General features: G+C 42.2%; 1 protein-coding gene across 3 annotated transcripts in view; it reads right to left on the bottom strand.

Annotated features, from left to right (window-relative positions):
* AGBL3 (AGBL carboxypeptidase 3) overlaps positions 1-21,285 on the bottom strand; it is a 245,419-nt gene that overhangs the window by 73,151 nt on the left and 150,983 nt on the right. For all 3 annotated transcript variants that reach the window (XM_077469175.1, XM_077469177.1, XM_077469176.1), the window contains exons 11-14: positions 14,948-15,057; positions 14,232-14,298; positions 13,834-13,923; positions 8,481-8,549 (exon numbers count right to left, since the gene is read on the bottom strand). In XM_077469175.1, coding sequence (XP_077325301.1) covers positions 8,481-8,549; positions 13,834-13,923; positions 14,232-14,298; positions 14,948-15,057 — 336 coding nt within the window. The remainder of the gene's footprint in view (positions 1-8,480; positions 8,550-13,833; positions 13,924-14,231; positions 14,299-14,947; positions 15,058-21,285) is intronic.

The raw sequence follows: 21,285 nt of genomic DNA, 5'->3' as shown, positions 1-21,285 counted from the left end.
TGCTCTATATGAAAGTTTTTTTACTCCAAAGAGAACAGACGTTTTTATAAGCCCAGTGTGCATGGAACCTAATACTTACCTGAGGTCCCTCTCTGTCCAGCGATGTCAACAAGTGTCTCAGCCATCCAAGGATTTTCCCTCCTGATTGGCTAAGACAGAGCAGCGGTGCCATTGGCTGGCGCTAGCCAGTCAGGAGAGAGAGGGGATGGGCCAGGCGTTCCGTGTCTGCATGGACACAGGGAGCTGTGACTCGGCTCGGGTGCCCCCATAGCAAGCTGCTTGCTGTGGGGTCACTGAACAGGAAGGAGGGGCCAGGATCACAGAAGAGGGACCAGAAGAGAAGAATTGGGGCTGCTTTGTGCAAATCCACTGCAACAGAGCAGGTAAGTATAACATGTTTATTATTTTTATAGGAAAAAAATAAGACTTTACAATCAAGTTTAAAAGTTAGGTAAAGTGTTAGGGTTCAGGTAGGGAAGGTTGACATCCAGGGGACAGGTTTTAACTGATAATGGTAGGATAGAAGTCAGACGCATCTAAAAGCATGGTTTTATTTATCCATTTCCATACTGCTAAAGTGTGAGCACTTTGAAGTGTCTGCAAATCCCATTATTACTCTTCAAATCGTCCTCTGTGCACACAGACAACCTTCTGATAAGGGCCAAGCTAAAACAAGACCTTGATGTAGCGCTAATGAGAACATTGCCATTTTTCCAGCACTGGATAACAGTAATAAACCTCACATTTTAGTTTCAAATATTAGATAAAAAATATGAATTTCAACTTCTCCAGCCAAACTGAATCTCATTTATCAAAAGTATCTTGAAGAACTGTCTGTTTTGCACATAACACCAAGGGGTCTATGTAAAAAAAAAAAAAAGCATACGAATGTCTTAAATATTTACACAGGTGAAACAAATATTCCCTATATTACATGGTTATAAGGTTGAAAAAAGTTCCATCCAGTTCAACCTATGTGTGTGATTTGTATTCTCTAACATTTCCACAACCCTGTATATTCTGCTTTCTGGGGAAAACATCTAAAAGTTTTTGAGGTTTTGAACACTCCCAGCTAGTATCACATCCTGGGGGAGGGAGTTCAACATTTTTACTGCTCTAACAGTAAAGAACCCTTTTCGAAATCTGAGGTCAAGCCCCGTTCTTCTAACCTCAAATCATGGTTGTGGGAATTATAGCCCCTCTTAAGCGCCTCTTCTCCAGATTGAATAACTGACCTATGTAAATGATAGTCAATACTGAACCTCATCTGCCATGAAGCTGCCCAGCCCCCTATTTTGTCAGGGTCTTAGCCCTACCCCCTATTTTGTCTTGTTTGTACCACGTTTTCAGTCAACCACAGAGGTACCCTTTGGTGAAACGTCATTAACCACTTGAACTCTGGAAGGCTTTACCCCCTTCATGACCAGGGTATTTTTTGCTATTCAGCACTGTGCTAATTTAATTGCAACACTGTATGCAAATACAATTTATATCATTTTTTTTTCACAGAAATAGAGCTTTCTTTTGGTGGTATTTGAGCACCGCTGGCTTTTTTATTTTTTATTATATAAATGAAAAAAGATCGACAATTTGGAAAAACAAACATTTTCTACTTTCTGTTATAAAACATATCCAATATAAAAAATAAAGTGTCTTTATAAATTTAGGCCAACATATATTCTGCTACTTGTCTTCGGTAAAAGAAAAATCCCAATAAGTGTATATTGGTTTGTGTGAAAGTTATAGCATCTGCAAACTATGGTGTATATATACTGGAATTTATGCAGCTATAGACGCTATAATGTAATAGTGGTAATCAATAAATCCTAGTGGGACTGTGATAATGTGGCAGGAAATCTGGCACTAACAGACCTTTGCTGGGAGGTACACTAACTGATACTGACTTCGCTAGTGACACTAATACAGTGATCAAATACTGTACACAGACACTGTACTAATGGGAGTGGCTGGGAAGGGGTTAACATCTGACAATGTACTAATGGGAGTGGCTGGGAAGGGGTTAACATCTGACACTGATACTGTATTAATGGGAGTGGCTCTGAAGGGGTTAACATCTGGGGGTAAGTATGGAGTCAACTGTGTGCCTAACAAGTGTAATGTGCGCTGCGTTAACTTACAGATCTGGCTGTTTATTCTCCCTGCTTTACAGAGAGAAGAGGCAGCCAAATTGTTTGTAAACACAGGACTCTGTTTTGTGATTGGCTACAGCTGACCAGCAGGTCCATAGCCAAAATCATTGGCTGGGACCTGCTGCCAAAATTGCGCTGTAGCCAGTGACAGTGCGGGTCAGCAGAGGGCACACACATTTGCTTCCTGAACCTGGAAGAAGCTGGAAAACATACATGTACGTGATCCTGCCTGTCTGTGCCGCCTGCTCGTAGTAAATGTAATGTGGGCGGAGGGCAGCAAGTTAATACTACTATAAAATTACCAAAAGTTATTTTCACCTGTAAAAAAACTAAAGCAAAAACATTTTTTTCACTGATATTTCAGGAAAAAAATACATTATGGCCACTAGTTGAGGCTATCATAGGAGATAATAATATCACAAACAATACAGCGACCATTTGTTGCGCCTGTGTGAATGCTTATAACATCCGCACAGCAAATTTAGACTCTTTCAGGTGAATATCTAACTTTAGCTGGACCCCGATTCAAAATGTGAATAACCTCCTCTTATTAAAGGACACTTCCACCCCAATATATAACATGCCTTATCTCACTTGTTTCAGTAGCTGTGAAACGGCCTGATATTTGCAAGTTGCCACAAATCAGCTGAAACTTAAAGTCAGGCTTCCAGTGGGAATGGCTGCTAAGTAACCTGAGAGGTGGGTGGGCTTACTGGAGAGAAAAGGCTCAGGTGTGGTGGTGTTCATTGCCAGTTAGAAGAAGAGGAAGACGGCGGGGCAGTGACACGTTTGATCGCCTTCTCCTTAGCTGGTAAAATGATTCCCCAAAAATTGTTTATCCTGTATGGCCTAGAACCAGGGGCGGACTGACCATTGGGCCACTCGGGCACTGCCCGAGGGCCCGGAGGCACTAGGGGGCCCCATCAGGGTTGCCAGCCTCAGTAAAACCAGGGACAGTATGTAAAAAAAATCAGTTTTTTTTTTTTACATCTGTCTCTGAAATGTCCCTTACCGACATCCTTTTGGTCTAAAAATCCTGAGATCATAGCTTCCCCACCTTTCCAGTACCTTCTCAGCCAATAGAAACATGTCTGTGTATACTGTGTGTACTGTGTGATTGTATACGGTGTGTGTGTGTATACTGTGTGTCCCCATAATCTCGCATTGCCTGGGGGCCCCATAATCTCATATTTCCCGGGGGCCCCATGAGTTGTCAGTCCACCCCTGCCTAGAACTACTTTTTAATAACACCTAGCGTGCAAATGCCCCATACAAACCTGTGGGCATGCATGCATCTTTCCTTTATCAAACACATTATACTGATGCTGTATTTGCATTATTGTAGCGAAAGACAAAACTTTTTTCTTCACTTTTGAATAGATTGCTTTTGGCTGGGCCGAAAGTGATGGGAAAATACAAAAGAATATAGGTGTCCCTAAACAGGAATAAAGGGACAATGTTCTAATGGGGTCCAGTCCAGTATGCACCAGAAGCTCACAGTATGCATCAGAAGCTGCTGCAAACCTGATAAAGTCCGCTTCATTTCCTGGCTGGAGTACTTCCAGTGTCATCAAGGCCATTCCTTCCTAGCCTGACTGTCCTTGGCGTGCCTCTTTCATTCATTGGATTTAGGATTTTTCAAGAATTGATTCTCAGCATCACATATGAGTGTTATATAGGTTATATATATTATATTATGTTATATATAATTGCTGCATGTAAATACATTCTGCATAGGAACACCCACTCCTCCAGACTGACATGTACCCATAGAGGTATTTAGATATTTGCATAACTCCTCCCAAGAGCCAGTCCACTGTTTGTATCAGGGCTCAGACCCCATTCACACCTGAGCGTTTTGTAGCTTGACGCCTGAAGCTACAAAACGCTGGAGGGGAAAAAATCCATTATTCTCAATGGAGATGGTTCACATCTCCACTCCAAGTCGCCTGAAGCCCTACGCCTGAAGCTCAAACAAGTTCCGGACCCTTTTTTGTCGCGCAAATCGGGCTGATTTGGGCGTTTTTATTCCCATAGAAACTAATGGAAACGCTCGATTCAAGCGTTTAGCGCGACAACGAGCGTTTCTATGGGCGTTTTGTCGCTGTATCTGCTCAAGAGAAAATATAATTTACATAATTTACATAAGAAAATGACATAAATGTCATAAAAAATACACAGGAAGTGCACAAATCACCATTTTTAGCTCAAATGGAGACCAGCAATATGGAAGGAGAACTGGATGAGACAGTATGTCTCCTAGATCAGGAGAGCTTCATAAGAATGGTGAAGGAGTACGTTCTAGCGGCCGCTAGCAGGGCGGTTTTAACCCCCGCTAGCGGCCGAAAAAGGGTTAAAATTGCACACAAAGCACCACTGCAGCAGCCCTTTGCCAGCGTTCTAGCGGCCACTAGCAGGGCGGTTTTAACCCCCGCTAGCGGCCGAAAAAGGGTTAATGCAGCGGTGCTTTGTGTGCGATTTTAACCCTTTTTCGGGCGCTAGTGGGGGTTAAAACAGCCCTGCTAGCGGCCGCTAGAACACTGGCAAAGGGCCGCTGCAGCGGTGCTTTGTGTGCGATTTTAACCCTTTTTTGGCCGCTAGCGGGGGTTAAAACCGCCCTGCTAGCGGCCGCTAGAACGCTGGCAAAGGGCCGTTGCAGCGGTGCGCTTTGTGTGCAATTTTAACCCTTTTTCGGCCGCTATCGGGGGTTAAAACCGCCCTGTTAGCGGCCGCTAGAACACTGGCAAAGGGCCGCTGCAGCGGTGCTTTGTGTGCAGTTTTAACCCTTTTTCGGCCGCTAGCGGGGGTTAAAACTGCCCTGCTAGCGGCCGCTAGAACGCTGGCAGAGGGCCGCAATCGCACACAAAGCACCGCTGCAGCGGCGCTTTGCCAGCGTTCTAGCTCCATATCTAGTTCTAGATATGGAGCAGGGAGCACAATGCTGAACCGGAAGTACAATAACCAAGTACAGTACCCAGGAAGCAGATGAAAAAAGAGATGAATATTTTTCCTATTGGCTAAAAAAAAATGCCGAAGTTAAAAAACGCCGGAAAACTCTGTATGCAAACGCGCGAATACGCGCAACAAAACGCCGGTAAAAACGCTCAAAACCGCTACGCTGAGGTGTGAATGCAGCCTCAGGGTTCTTATGAGGAATAATGAAATGTGTTGGCCCCTCCCACCAGCTATGATATGCCTGCAATGCACTGATGAGCACAGAGACCCAGTGATGATGTCACTGGGCACATCCTAATCACTGTGTGTGGTGCCGATTCCCCTACTGTCCAGGCTTCCCCCATGTTAGCCCCCCCGGCTCCACAGTGCTGATAGATTCTCTCCCCCCCCCCCCGCTGCTGCAGTGATGGGGATAAAGGGATAGTAAGTAAGTATGTAGCACCTTCCTTTTCTCAATGAACATAGTGAACACACTCACTCACTGTGTTCATTCTTAACTGAAGTGTAGTAAATTGTGTTTACTATGCTTCCGTTTCTGAATGAACAGAATGATATACTTCAACAAATAGTTTTAGAAGAAGGAATACCTTTTTAAGATTTGGCCAATCCCCATGCAAAGCATAGATAATATGCATGTGCAAGAGGAAAGTCTTTCTAGATTTTCCTAACTGCTTTGTGTCCACAGGAGCTTGTTTGGGTATAGGAGATTCTGGTGCTGTTGGGCAAAGGCTAGTACACATCAATAGGAATATTGTGTTAAGCCTCAGCTTGTGTCTCATAAAACGCAGATGTGAAAATTCCTGTGCAGGATCCTCATCTGCATCTACCTCACCTTCCTCCATATCATCTTTAAAGAGGTGAGTAAAGCTTAGGGTCATACTCCTGAATAAATGGAGATGGTGGACAGGCACAAGAGTGCTCGAGACCCAAAGGTTCTAAAAGTTTCCCAAAGAAATCAGACATATTTGTCAGTGCAGTGAAGTCAGACAGGTTGTCGGTTGCATGCTAGAGAGGGGGCTAGATTTAGAGGAAGGGAGCTGTGTCAGTACAGGTACTTCTGTTAAGGAATCTAATATACATAATGATAATCAGAAAATGTCTATTTGTTAATGTGTATACATGTTCCCACTCTCCTTACTTATTATGTAGCATACAGATTGACTCTCTGTTCGGAGGTAAGATGGCGTCTACCCCCTACATCCCCCACGTTAGAAGAATTCATTTGAGATAAGAAAACCAGCTTCAACCGAACTTCAAGTATCAAGTTTCTTCATTTCTCTTGTATTGTAACCAATGAGATGTACCTATTAGACTAACATAGCAATGACGTATCTTTCTGTATAAAATATTAACACCGCCCACCAATAAAGGAGAAGTTAGAAGTAGCCTGAGCTGAACGTATCTCAGAGAGTGTTTACTTCTAATGTGCATGCACATTTATACTTTTTAATTAGAAATAGCAGCAGATAACCAAGAACTAATATGTAGTTCTTATCTATTACACTTCCTGTAGCGCTGGGGAAAAGCTATAACCCTGAGCATTTCACTTTTTCACTCTCTCAATTCCATCTGTAGCATGAATGCTATTAGGCCTATTTATCTCAGCTCCCCTGTGCCTTGTCTCGGCCATTGCTTTGTGAGGGGATCCTCTGTTGAGTATAAAGTTGAGTATGAAATGGATGCTGAATGAGAGGGTTTAGCTTGTCCGGGAGGGAGCTACGATAACCTGATGTCCTGTGGTTGTGTTTCTGGAATAACAGGTAACTGGAAAACCAAGAGTTGTGCTTCTTGCATTCTTAGCACAAACGGCAGGGGGAAGCTAGTCAGCCAAAAGCCATAGAGCAACTATGTCACTGCCTGAGCATCAACGTGGATATCACCCCACATGTGAAAACAATAGAAGGAAGCCACACTGCAGGTTCCCAGAGGGGTCCAAAGTTTACTGTCACGCTGAGCATACTCCCAAAGTAGTCTTTAGGGTCTGGGTGCCAAAGAAATTAACCATGGCCCTGAACCTATACTGCACCCTAAGGCTAACTACACTTGGTGTACCATGTGCCAAGGTGAGCACAGAACACAGGATCCAGTGCCCAAAGCAAACATTGCAAGTCAGCACTGCTGTTGCAGGGTCTAGGTACGGTTCCCAGGACCTTTATCAAGGATAACTGACCCAGAAACTGCTAGTGGGCCCTGAGAGAATAAGCTGTTGGATCCTGATAGAAGTGTCAGTTGGAGTAGTAAAGAATGGTTTAAAAAAACGTCCCTAGAAGAATATATCCATCGCGTAAGGGCACTGGCAAAAAACTGCATTCACATGGAGTGCTTGTGTTTATACGAGGGAGTACAGGAAGTGCTCGCAGGAAAGCTTTGGCCAGTATCCCTGTCCCATCCCCTGAAGGTAGCAGCATATAACCCATGGTCAATGACTTTATGTTCTGTACTGTACAATTAAGATATTTGTAAAGGGTGAACTCCAGCCTTCCCTTCAGTCTTGCACAGTTGTAAAGGTTCCTCTCCTGTTCGGAACTGCTTATTCTAATTTAACTCTACACTGATATTCTCACAATGTGCATTAGAAGCTGCAGTAAGACAGGTAGAGCCCACCTCTGGTTTGAGGATGTCTAGCATCATCCAGCCCCACTGTCCCTGGGTTACCCCTTTCATGCATTGGACTTTAATTCTTTCAATCATGGAGGCTCAGCAATGGTTTTGCACAGAACAGCTCCAATCCGCCTCTTTTTAGGTCCCCCACCAGCGATCCTGGTTGCTTCTCCCCTCCAAGTGCCCCCATAAGAAGCCGCTTCCTACTGAGGCACTCGCGCGTACTCGCTCCCGAGCCCCAGCTCTGTGTGTCCATAAGCTCAGCCCCACCCCCTGCTCCCTCCTCACTGGCTGTGACTGACAGCAGCAGGAGCAGATTTTCCCTGATTTCTTGTCTGGCGTCTTCCAGTCTGCTGTTCCCAGAACATAAAGTGAGGGGACATCTTTCCAATGGAGCCCCAGATAGCAGGTAAACCTGCTGGGGTTCTAATTTAAATGTTAGTTCTGTGACTATTGAAGATCTACTGAAAATTGCCTGTGTAGCTCTGTTCTTACTCCGTGTTATTATGAAATATATATGTAATATACATTTTTGAAAGAGCAGCAGCTTTATGTATATGCTGTTATTCATGTCCCAAAAAAAAAAAAAAAAAAAAAAAAAAAAGAAAAACATTTTAGCAAGAAAACATCCACAAAGATTCTCATAAGTGACCATACCTGGCCATATTGAGTGCAACTTGTATCCAGAACATTCAATAAATGCCTATTAAGAGCGATAATCTTGTATAAGAGCAATCAGTTCTATAATAGTTTTGAGATACAATTAGTCCTTACGGTGGTACCATGCGCTGGTTGAGCCTCAACATCTGTCCTTTCCATGTCCTTTGTGCTTTCATTGTTATCCTGGACAAAACAAACATCATCCACTCATTACTGAATTGCTTTAAAAGCAATGTTCCTGTGCAATCATTACAGTCAAGTAGTCCTTAGCATTCAGTATTGGGACAGAAAGTATTTATTTCATCTGAAATTGAGGCTCTGTCTATATTCACTGTTGTGATTTCTTCTAGAAAAGAATACCAAAAATACATACTATATATACAGTATCTCACAAAAGTGATTACACCCCTCACATTTTTGTAAATATTTTATTTTATCTTTTCATGTGACAACACTGAAGAAATGACACTTTGCTACAATGTAAAGTAGTGAGTGTGCAGCTTGTATAACGGTGTAAATTAGCTGTCTCCTCAAAATAACTCAACACAATACCATTAATGTCTAAACCGCTGGCAACAAAAGTGAGTACACCCCTAAGGGAAAATGTCCAAATTGTGCCCATTTAGCCATTTTCCCTCCCTGGTGTCATGTGACTCGTTAGTATTACAAGGTCTCAGGTGTAAATGGGGAGCAGGTGTGTTAAATTTGGTGTTATCTCTCTCACTCTCTCATACTGGTCACTGGAATTTCAACATGGCACCTCATGGCAAAGAACTCTCTGAGGATCTGAAAAAGAGAGTTGCTGCTCTACATAAAGATGACAGCTGGCATTCAGAGCCCTCTCTGTGGGCATGCCACATTACGGAACCAGCGAGACCAGAACAGAGAGGGGGGGTGGATCCCCCAGCCAGGCGGTCACTTGCACTGGCGAGCCGGCTCCCTTCCTTGCATCAGTGCCAGTGGCGTTGGCAGGGTGGGTGGACAGCAAGTCATCTCGCCCCAGGTGCGACATTTAGGGGGGTGTAAAGTTAATCCTCCGCCATCCCGGGGGTCTGTGCTGCAGCTTATTGCCTCCCACAGACCCCCCACACCTTTGGTGAGGCATTCAGGCATTCCTCTCTGCAGCACTTTATTCCAGCCCCCCCTGCCCCAGGACTACTTTGGTCCAGCCTGTTCCTCTGGCACTGTGACCTGTGGAACAGCAGAGGGGGAGAGGCGGTGCTCGGAGCAGATTATGACCAAGGGAGAGGTGCAGTGGCTACTAGCTGACCTCTCAGCGTTGGTGATACCAAGAAGCAGCTGGATGGCGGGGACTCCTGCAATACTGCCTGTCCGATGCTGGGAAGAACTGGAAGATGAGGCCATGGAGAAGTATGTCAAGTGATGGATCCTCCCATCTACATTGAACATTGTGTGGGAGGATGGGGGGGTGAGAGTAGTGCAGGTAGGTCAGTGTAATGGTCAGGTAGGTCAGTGTATGTTGCACACAGTGTATATAGCACAGTGCATTCTGAGCACAACGCATTCCTGAACCCTGCATTCTGAGCGAATCTGGCAGAATCATACATTTTTGGTCCCTTAGGGCTCATTCAGAGGAATGAAAATAAAAAAGTTGGTTTTGAATAGCTGTTTGGGCAATTAGGCTCAAAAAGATTCACCATCACTGGCCTAAGCTATAAGAAGATTGCCAAGACTCTGAAACTGAGCTGCAGCATGGTGACCAAGACCATACAGTGGTTTAACAGGACAGGGTCCACTCAGAACAGGGCTCACCATGGTCAACCAAAGAAGTTGAGTGCACATGCTCAGCGTCATAGTCAGAGGTTGTCTTTGGGAAATAGACGTATGAGTGCTGCCAGCATTGCTGCAGAGGTTGAAGGGGTGGGGGGTAAGCCTGTCAGTGCTCAGACCATACGTTGCACACTGCATCAAATTTGTCTTCATGGCTGTCTTCCCAGAAGGAAGCCTCTTCTAAAGATGATGCACAAGAAACCCACAAACAGTTTGCTGAAGACAAGCAGACTAAGGATATGGATTCCTGAACCATGTCCCGTGGTCTGATGAGACCAAGATAAACGTATTTGGTTCAGATGGTGTCAAGCGTGTGTGGCGGCAACTAGGGGAGGAGTTCAAAGACAAATTTGTCTTGCCTACAGTCAAGCATGGTGGTGGGAGTGTCATTGTCTGGGGCTGCATGAGTGCTGCCGGCACTGGGGAGCAACAGTTCATTGAGGGAACCATGAATGCCAACATGTACTGTGACATATTGAAGCAGAGCATGATCCCCATCCTTTGGGCTGCAGGGCAGTATTCCAACATAACCCCACACACACACCTCCAAGGTGACCACGGCCTTGTTAAAGAAGCTGATATACACACACACACACACAAAAGCGAATTGTCAAGGTGGCAAGTGTGCCAATGTGAACTGTCCAGCTACACTTTATGGAATAGCCAAGAAGAGGCAGCAAGCATAACCAAGATGTTTAGGCCGAAAAGCCAGTTTTAGACGGGGCAAAGCACCACAAAACAAGTTAGACCTAGGAGCTGGATCTGCAAAATAGGAAAATGATGGATCACACTGGAAGAGGTAAGACATAGGAGCTTGATCTGGACCACACTGGAATTGATAAGACCTAGGACATGGATCAGAACTTGCCAAACTAAAAAGATGGTCCCAAATGAGAGCAGATGATGCGTGATCCCTCAGGGTGCGGAGTCTAAGGGACAGTCTAAGGGACAGCCAGTATTCACGAGGGACCCTCTCTGCACCCAAGTTCCAAACTAATCAAGTGATAGACCCCAGGTATTACCCTGCTCGAAGCACCACAAAACACAGAAAACCCAACTCTGGAAGACACCAGGAAGTGGTTCTTGAGGAGGTGAGTGAACTTTGGGGTAACAGCAAAGTGGAAGAAGTCACTAGGAAACAGACCAGAGGTCAGGGCTGGCTTTGGACATAAATAACCAGTATACAGCAGGTCAGGGCAGGCAGCTGACACAGATAACCAAGATCCAAGGAGGTCAGGGTAGGCAGCAGACACAGATAACAAGGACACAATTCAGAGGTCTGGGTAGGCAATGGACACGGATGACCAGGATATAAGTCTGGGGTCAGGTAGCAGACATGGGTAACCAGGATAAATGCCAGAGATCGGTAAACAAGAATAAAATGGATAAGGATCCAGACAGGATAGCATAAAGGCTCACCATGGCAGCTAGCTTGTGAAAGCATTGGTTGAGCAGTGAGCTGGAAGCTGCACTGAGTTTAAATAAGCCGACCAGAAGAAAGCCATTTTCCTATAGCCATGATAGTACAGACAGAAGGAGGAAGCTGTGATGCCCTGATCGGAGGCGGCTATTACAGTGCAGACAAAAATCAGAAGCTGTGCCACTCTGATTAAATGTGGCAGTGACAGTGCAGTTAGAAGGCAGAAGTTTCACCACTCTGAGAGGATGTGGTGGTTACAATGTAGACAGAAGGCGGTGGCTACACTGATTGTATGTGGCCACCATACTCCAGGTAAGACCCCAAATTTTACACAAACAAAAAAAGAAAGCTGCAGAAACATTCCCTACACCACTAACTAATATGGTAGAGTGTACCTTAACAGAGAAGGGAGGTACCCTATTCTTTAGACTAAAGGTCTCCAGACTATGGCCCGCAAGCCACATTCAGCCCACTATAAGATTTGGCCATATTTGCAATATGTGTTTACATGGTACAGGTGAGCTAGCCACCAGCACTATAAAAATCAATGACACGGCACACGTGGTTTCACTACCTCAGCTCCCAGTACAGAAAACAACATTAGCAGCCCTTGTTTCGCAGTATCGCATGTTTCTGAACTCTAGCTCCATGTGAGTATTTAGGACTAGACATCCTTTTCCTCCTTTATTTAAACCTTCTTTTGATGCTTGACTTTATTGGCGTTTGTATTTTTTGCAGACATATGGATTCATCCACTCCTGAGGATGTGGATTTATACCATGAAACGCGTCAAGCATTGTAGGCTGCAACCATCTTTTTTTTATACATCATTATTGTACCATATATTTCTTGCTATTTCTGAAAATTTCCTTATACAGAGTTTAATATTTTACACATCGGTAACTGGAATGTGCTGCTATATAATTTTTATTTATATATATGAACTGTATGCAATCTATGTATAAATATGAAATGGCTTACTAAATATGTACTTACTGTTAAGTGCTATACTATTTTCTTATGACAATAAACATGTCAAGTTATTATACATATATTTTATATAGGCGTTTGTCATTTGCCTCACTCAAAGTCCCGAAACTCCCCGCTCTATTTACTTGATTCAGGGATGGAGGCACGTGATGATATGTGCTTCATTTAAAGTTCCACTTACCCCCCTTTTATATATGTCATTTAGAGCCACCCATCTTGAAACAAAGTCACCAAATCATATGTCAACCAAGGGAGTAGGTAGAAGTGCACCAGGTATGGCCCTGTGGCAAAACCCACCGCTAAAGAATAAAGATATTCAGTGACCACATTAAGTCCACTCATATAGAAAAGGGTAGGACCTCTTTCTGCTTTCCTGGCGACATGGATTTAAAAAATGCTGGAAATAGTCCTTGGGGACTTTAGCCCATGCTGATTTGTTGTGCTCAGTTTTTTTGCTTTGTGTAGCAGTCCACCGCATTCCAAAGGTGGTCTACTGGAAGGGAATCTGAAAGGACAGGCCACCACTATATACTAAGATCACAGCCATAGCTGTGAGGCCAGCCTGAGATGATGCATAATATGTGGTACAATAGATTATTCTGATGGAAGCAACTATTGGAAAAAGGGGTGAGCTGTAACAGGTGAACGTGGTAAGAAACATGATAAACTAGCTTTTATCATTTGAGCATGTTGGTTTTATTTCCTGCATCCCTGCCAATTAACCTCACTGTAACACTAACTGTTCCTCTAACCCTAAAATGAACCCTCCCGGGAACCCCAAAACTAACACTTCCTGTAACCCCTAACCTTCATTGTAACCACATTAGTAGTCCATAAATGTGATGGCTTCATTCATTTTCATTGTGCAGGCTAAGAACAATTTCAGCAGGTACAGAAAATACCTGTTTGTGTCAGAAATGCAGCACCTTGTCACTTCCTGTTGGGTGAACTAAAAGTAAAAACAATGTTATTTTCCTTCTGTAAACTGCCAATTCTTCCACCCCCATGTAATAGAGATGGAGAGGAAGACATGTTGGAGTAATAGGTAAAGCCACCCTATGAATATATGTGTGTTATTCACAGGAATATGTGTAAAAATAAAGGAAGGAAAGCCTGTAAAAAATTCAGCCAACACATCTAAGGACTGGTAAGCTGCAATATACAGTATACAAGGTTTGGTCTATGGGCTTAGATTTGTTTTCATTTTCACTTTTAACTGATGTGTAAATTTAACTGATCAGTACCATCCCAATGCAATGGCTTTACCATTTGTTCTTGGAAAGGGTTTAATTTGGGTTGCTTCCTTTGGAAATTTCTCTCCCTCTTTGATTTCAGGAGCTTCTTTCTTGGTCTCCCCTGCAGAAAGAGAAACACATGAAAGCAAGAATGAAGAGGTGACAAAAAAGGAGATGAGAGGAGAAAAAAACCAGAGAATGGGAAATTCAGTATTGATGAATACAATTGATCTTTATGAAACAGATTGCCTTTTAAAAAAGAGCTTTTGACAATGCTGAGGCTCAGTGAGTGCATGGTAGTATGTGGAAGAGTGTTCTAGTAAGAGGAAGCAGCATGGGAGAAATACTGGAGATCCATGCATAGATTGCTGAGCACATAGGTAGATAGATGTTCATCAGAAGAGAATTGTTCATTTTTTAAAGACATACCTTACATGCCAGGTCCATCAGATGGGCAGGAGGATCATTAGAGTCAGAACTGTCCGAGCCTCCAGTGCTAAAACCCAACAAAGATAGATCAGTTAGTACCCAGCACTAAACTAAGAGGTGTAGTAATAAATAATGGGGGAAGTAGGGATCTAGAACAATTGTATGCCTAGCTTTGGCCAAAGTCTTCAGCCTTTTCACCATCATCATCCCTGCCTTTTTACTGAAGACAATTGGCCATGCCAGGTGCAGTTACTGCGTACATATGTTTACATTTTGGGCTAAAATCCTCAGTTTCAGTTCATCGAACAAGGATGGAGCAGGACTGAGCCACCATCAGTACTGAACTATGAATAAAGTTTATGAATAGCCACTATTACAAGTCTTTAAAGCTGTTGTGCCTGCTAATATAACACTGGCTGAATTATCAATTGGAGACCTGTTTTTTTCATTAAAGAATAAGAATTGAAGATTTGTGTTTTTTTTACAATCAGGTAAAGGTGAATTTGAACTGCGAATGCTTTAAAATTAGGTGAATACATTTTTTATATTATTTTTTTTACTAATAAACACAATCCTGTAAGCTTCTAATTAAAGAGGTCCTTTTATAGGTGCCTTCAAACCCTCATTACTTTTTAATGGTTTCTAACTGCATGTTTCTTGTACATTCCTCATTAACTATTATAAAAGGCCTGTACTCCTGAGGAGGGAACACTTACCTGGAGTCCAGATCGGAAAGAATATCTAGAAAGGCTTCAGAGTCTAAGCTTAGCTGGTGATTGACTTTCTGTTTCACCTCATCTTCCAGTTCTTTCAGACACATGGTGTACTACAAATAGATCAATCATTATTATTGGCAACATCATAGATTCGGTATGTCATTTACACGCTGCTCACCGAGAAACATAGTGATTTCTAATAAGAAATGCAGATCAATGGCGATGGACAAAGTCATTACACCCATAGCAACCAATCAAATTTCAATTTAGGAGTTGGGAGGAATTCTGGATGGTTGCTATAGTTTATTGTACTTTGCACATAACTTTGTGACTTTAAAGAGAGTCTATAAGTTTCTTGTAAACCTCTTCAGAAGGTTTTTTTTAATGTTACTAAAGTGCGCCCTTGTGAAAACCAATGTTAACCACATACCTCCAGTTGTGAATCACAATCATTAGCTATTGCTGGACATGAATACATACATTGAATGGACATGAATACATTTCTTCTCATTATGCTATATGTTATAGGCTTGTGCAATTTGTTTCGTAACGAATCGAAATTCAGCAGAATTTTGCATCTTTCGGACATTCGGATGCATCCGAATGTCCGAATAAAAAAATAACAAATTACAACGAATACGAAAGAAATATAACGAATGAATTCGACATGATTTGAAATTATTTCAACCGCATTCGAAATTATTTCAACATGATTCGGCATTATTTCAACTGCATTCGAAATGATTTCAACATGATTCGACATTATTTTAACCGCATTCGAAAATATTTTGTGACCCGACTTTAGGGCCATGTATCTCGGGGTCACTTGCTAGACACTTCAAATTTGGATATGTTGTATTGCTAGTATTATTGTGTTTGCATACCAAATTTGGGGTTTCTAGCTATAAGTGACCCCGAGATATGTGGCCCCAAAATCGGGTCGCAAAATGTTATTAGTTATTAGAGCAGAGAATGACATTTTGCGACCCAATTTTGGGGCCACATATCTCGGGGTCACTTATAGATAGAAACCCCAAATTTGGTATGCAAACACAATGGTACTAGCACTACAACATATCCAAATTTGAAGTGTCTAGCACCAAGTGACCCCGAGACACATGGCCCTAAAGTCGGGTCACAAAATATTTTCGAATGTGGTTGAAATAATGTCGAATCATGTTGAAATCATTTCGAATCCGGTAGAAATATTTTCGAATTTCGTTGAAATATTTTCGAATGTGTCTGATTTTTCGAATTCGGTAGAAAACTAAACGAAATCCGAAAACGAATTTAAGGAAGTTAACGAATATAACTAAACGAAATTAATGAATTAACGAATTAAAACGAAACGAAACTAAACAAATTTTTTCCTTTTGCACATGTCTAATATGTTAATGTTTTCCAAAATATTAATTAATGCTTTTAAAAATGAAACATACTTGGTTTCACATAGGGGTTATTATTTGATTCAACTTTAATTCCTTAAAGCTCAATTCTGGGCAAAAAAAACAAAAACAGTCTTCCAGCAGGAGTTTAAAATAAAAAGCAGCTCAGGCTACAAAATTTCCCCTTTCTAGCTAGTATCATTCAGATTACAAGAGGAAAGAGCACAGGCGTCACATCATTGGGTTGCCACTCCTTCATTTTCCACAGGCTGGTGTTGGGTCCATAACTACAGTGGACACAAATATATAATGACAGGTCACTGGGAGGTGATGTAGACACTCATTCACCCTGACCATGCAAAAATGCCACATCCCAATATTATTTCAATACTTGCAAACAGAAATTCTGTTTTAAACCATGGTCTTTATGGGCACCACAACACTCTCTTATTAAAAAAAAAAATTTTTTTAGTAATGAACAGCTAAACTCATAAAATTGATTAAAATGCAAACAAAACAAAGTAGCATTTTGCACCATTGTGTTGATTTGCATGGTAGCCCCTATCAAATATCATGGTATCATTGTCAAAGACAGGCAATCAAAATCCTGTAGAATACTGATAGCTGGAAATGCCGCCACCACCCATTTATATAGGGCTCAATATGTTTTGCGTGGTTCCACTTCTTCAGGAGCAGACAGTGCAAAAATGAAAATGCTACAGAGCAGCATCGGGCTGGGATAGATAGTGCAAAATGATGTGCTACCATAAAGGTCTTAAGCAAGTGTTAGAGCCCCATATAGCTTCAAAGGTTAGGCAGGTACGTCCTATAAGTATATCTACAAATCCCACTTATAGGCAATGCAGATCTCCCTTGTATAATGCAATCTATTTGGTCCAATCCAAACCACCATCAAAAGGCATCCTATATCCAATGTTTAAGAATCATGCAGATGGGCTAGTGAGTTCACAGGGGCCTACATCTGTTTATGCCAATGTGGGGGTCCACCAATGGCACCATCACATAGGGACCACTAATAGAGCTCTTCTATATGCCATACTACAACCATTTTCGGAGATCTCAGGCCTTAAAATAAATCACAGCAAATATAGGGCATTAAACCTTTCACTGCCAAATTTCATTCAAAAAACAGTGGAACAATCCTATCAATTCATATGGGAACCAGAAGCTCTTCCATACCTAGGGATACGATTGACATCCTCTATACAGACCTTATATAAGCACAATTACCTGGCCCTGTTTAAAAGGCTGACGGAGGATCTAGCAAGATGGCAGATCCACCCCCCCCATCGTAGTTTGGCAGACTACACTCGATAAAAATGAATGTTCTACCAAGAGTTCTATACTTGTTCTGTACATTGCCAGTGTCTCTGGTCTGCTCAGACTTGCAAGCATTTCAAAAAAACATTCTCCATTTTATATGGGGTCACAAGAGGCCTAGGGTGAACAAAGGTACAATGTATACTCCAAAACAGAAGGGGGGACTGGGCCTAACCGACCTGCAGAAGTACTTTAATGCAGCTGGCCAAACTTACGAAATTTCACTCCCAACAATCCCAAACGATATGGATGTCTATGGAATCACATTTCTGCCACCCTATTCCAATATCACACTTGATGTGGTTAACAATGAATGAAAGGCCACTTATATTGTGCCCTACTCTTTCCTTCTCCTTGGAAATATGGGATAGACTCTCAAGAACCCACAAATTCAGATCTCCCCATAATCCGTTAGCACCTGTTTTGAGGAACAGAGAATTCACCTCGGGCCTCTCACCCCCCGCATTTGAATGGTGGACCAATAAAGGACTGATAAGGATTGCAGACCTTTGCGACCATAGAGGTATACTAACTGAAAGGACCTTGATAGATAAATATCAAATGCCACCTACCGAGCATTATAGATTAACCCAAATACACCATTTTATACAAACTTTGGCACGAAACAATGACCCCCATGGAAAATATGTGTAGACAGTATGATAAGCTCAGAGGTCATATATCTGCTATATATACGGTATTAACATATATTAATGTGAAATTGAGTTATACGACTTTATGGGAACAGGATCTCCAAGAGATCTTAGATCTCGAAGAATGGCATTTGATAACAACAGCAGCATCTTGCTCCCTTATCAATACCTCGATTATTGAGGCCAACTATAAGGTTTTGTTAAGATGGTATATGGTACCGGCCAGAGTGGCCACTTTTGTGCCTGGAGTCACCCCAGATTGCTTTCGAGTATGCAGACAGCGGGGGACAGCTTACCATATTTGGTGGACGTGCCCCAAGGTCAGGAGATTCTGGATCAGGGTCTACAACTTTATTTACACCTTCACCCAGATTAACCTGCTGAAATCCGCAAAACACGCACACCTGGGTGGCAAGGTAGCCGAGGCCCCCAAACACAGAGGAAGGCTTCTCAACTTCATATTTATATCAGCTAAAATCACGATAGCCAGAAACTGGAGGTCTGCGGTCCTACCACATGATCAACTTAAACATAAACTATCATGGATTATGCTAAATGAAAGACTTATGGCAATAGTTCAGGATAAAATGAAAATGTTTAATAAAGTATGGGACCCATGGAACACATATTTGACAAACGACCCTCGGACCCTACCAACCGAGGACCCTTCTTGAACGAACTATGCAATGTGGAGCCCTCCCCCCCTTCTTCTTTTCCCCCCTTCTTTATTCCCAACTTCATTTACTCTCCCCCCTCTTCACTTCACCAATAACTTCCCTGTTTTCGACAAGTTGAAGTTGTCAATGACTGGGGGGGCCTCACACCTGCTGCCTGGGAGCCAGTAACCCCCACTATTAGGGGGTAAGGCCGGCGTCGTGGGTCGGGGGGCCCCTCGAATATCATAGAATTATAGGATGGAGCCTGTCTCAGCCCAGAGGCTAGGCAAGGCCGGGTATGGCAGCGAAGGCCACATAAAGTTAAATATGCTTACCTTACTGCAGGTTTAAAAACTGTGGCTGTATTCTGAAAACTTTAATAAAAATTATTGAAACATAATAGAGCTCCTCATCCATGAAAGTCTCTATATGTCCTCCACCAGACCTGGCGCCCCCCCCCCCCCCGAATATTCAAAGCCAGAGTGCAATGAATTACAAATCATTTGCCAGGTAAGACAGTTCATGTGCTTGCATTTTAACGGTACATTTAATATTCTGTGTGGAGTTCTGCAATAAAGTAAATTTTCGCTTTGCTCATTGATGACAAAACAACAGGTTTGTTGTAATGCTTGGTTCCCCTGCAGCATACACTCTCCTTTCCTTTGTCACCCTGCTGCTCCATTCAGCTGCCAGGTGCAAAGAAAATACCTCCAACTTGCATTTCATGTGGTGCTTTGTGCCTGTACCAGAGGTGCCAAATGGTGGAGAAGGAGCTAAGTGCACTGTAAGCTTCAAGTGAATCAACTTGATTCATATTTAGGGCAGTTCTTATATGCTCGAATATGCAGGAAAGAAATCACCAGAAGCATTTAAGCTACTCTGATTGTATTTTTTTTTTTTTTTTGTTAAAGACGCATTCAGTTAATATTTACTTCAAGCAAATAAAAATATATAAAATGACTGCAACTCTAGTTACATAAATACATATTTAAAATGCATTATTTCAATACAAAGCATTTTAACCTTTTTGCTGCCAGGCCCTGTGCTCCACTTTTAAACTCAGCTGGCCAGACAATTTTTGCAATTTTTACATTGCTTTTTTATTTTTCACTTACAGCTTTCAGAGTTTGTAAAAGACCCCCTAATCCTATATTTTCCAAAAGCACATGACTAATACGAATAAAAAGAAGGAGCTACTGTTTTTTAAGGCCCTGTGATGTTTGTGCAAACGTTTATCAAAGCAATATTTTCACTGCAAATACACTAAAATCATTATTACCAGATATACACACAGCAAATAAAAAAAAATCTTGCTAAATATAAAAGCTAAACAAGTGTTGAGTTAATGTTGAAAAATCAAACAATAAGTTCTCTAAAAATCTGTAGGTTTTATTTTTTCACTTACAGCTTTAAAAGTTTGTAAAAGAGCCCCTAAACCATATATTTTATGAAAGCACATGACCAGTAGAATAAAAAGAACGGGCTACTGATTTTTAAGGCCTCATAATACAGTGCCTTGAAAAAGTATTCATACCTCTTGAAATTTTCCACATTTTCTCATGTTACAACCAAAAACTTAAATGTATTTTATTGAGACCAATGTGAGTGTGCAATGTACAGGGATAGGGACAATTGTAGACACTCACTCAGGTTGAACTGGATGGACTGGTGTCTTTATTCAACCCTACTAACTATGAAACTATGAGATTTTATGTGCTAGACCAACACAAAGTGGCACATAATTGTGAAGTAAAAGGAAAATGATAAATGGTTTTCAAAAATGTTCACAAATAAATATGTGAAAAGTGTGGTGTGCATTTGTATTCAGCCCCCCTGAGTCTCAATACTTTGTAGAACCACCTCTCGCTGCAATTACAGCTGCAAGTCTTTTTGGGTATGTCTCTATCAGCTTTGCACATCTAGAGAGTGCCATTTTTGCCCATTCTTCTTTGCAAAATGGCTCAAGCTCTGTCAGACTGGATGGAGAGCATCTGTGTACAGAAATTTTTAAGTCTTGCCACAGATTCTCAATTGGATTTAGGTCTGGACTGGGCCATTCTAACACATGACTATGCTTTGCTCTAAACAATTGCATTGTAGCTCTGACCGTATGTTTAGGGGTGTTATCCTGCTAGTGAATCCCCACCCCAGTCTCAAGTCTTTTGCAGACTCTAACAGGTTTTCTTTTAAGATTACCCGGTATTTGGCTCCATCCATCTTCCCATCAACTCTAACCAGCTTTCCTGTCCCTGTCGAAGAAAAGATGGTGTGTTTAGGGTCATGTGCAGTGTTAGTTTTTCGCA

This window comes from Lithobates pipiens, unplaced genomic scaffold (genome assembly GCF_037356315.1).
Source record: "Lithobates pipiens isolate NorthernLeopardFrog02 unplaced genomic scaffold, aLitPip1_a1.2 Scaffold_8, whole genome shotgun sequence".
Classification (NCBI taxonomy): domain Eukaryota; kingdom Metazoa; phylum Chordata; class Amphibia; order Anura; family Ranidae; genus Lithobates; species Lithobates pipiens.
This window is presented reverse-complemented; position numbering and strand designations above follow the sequence as displayed.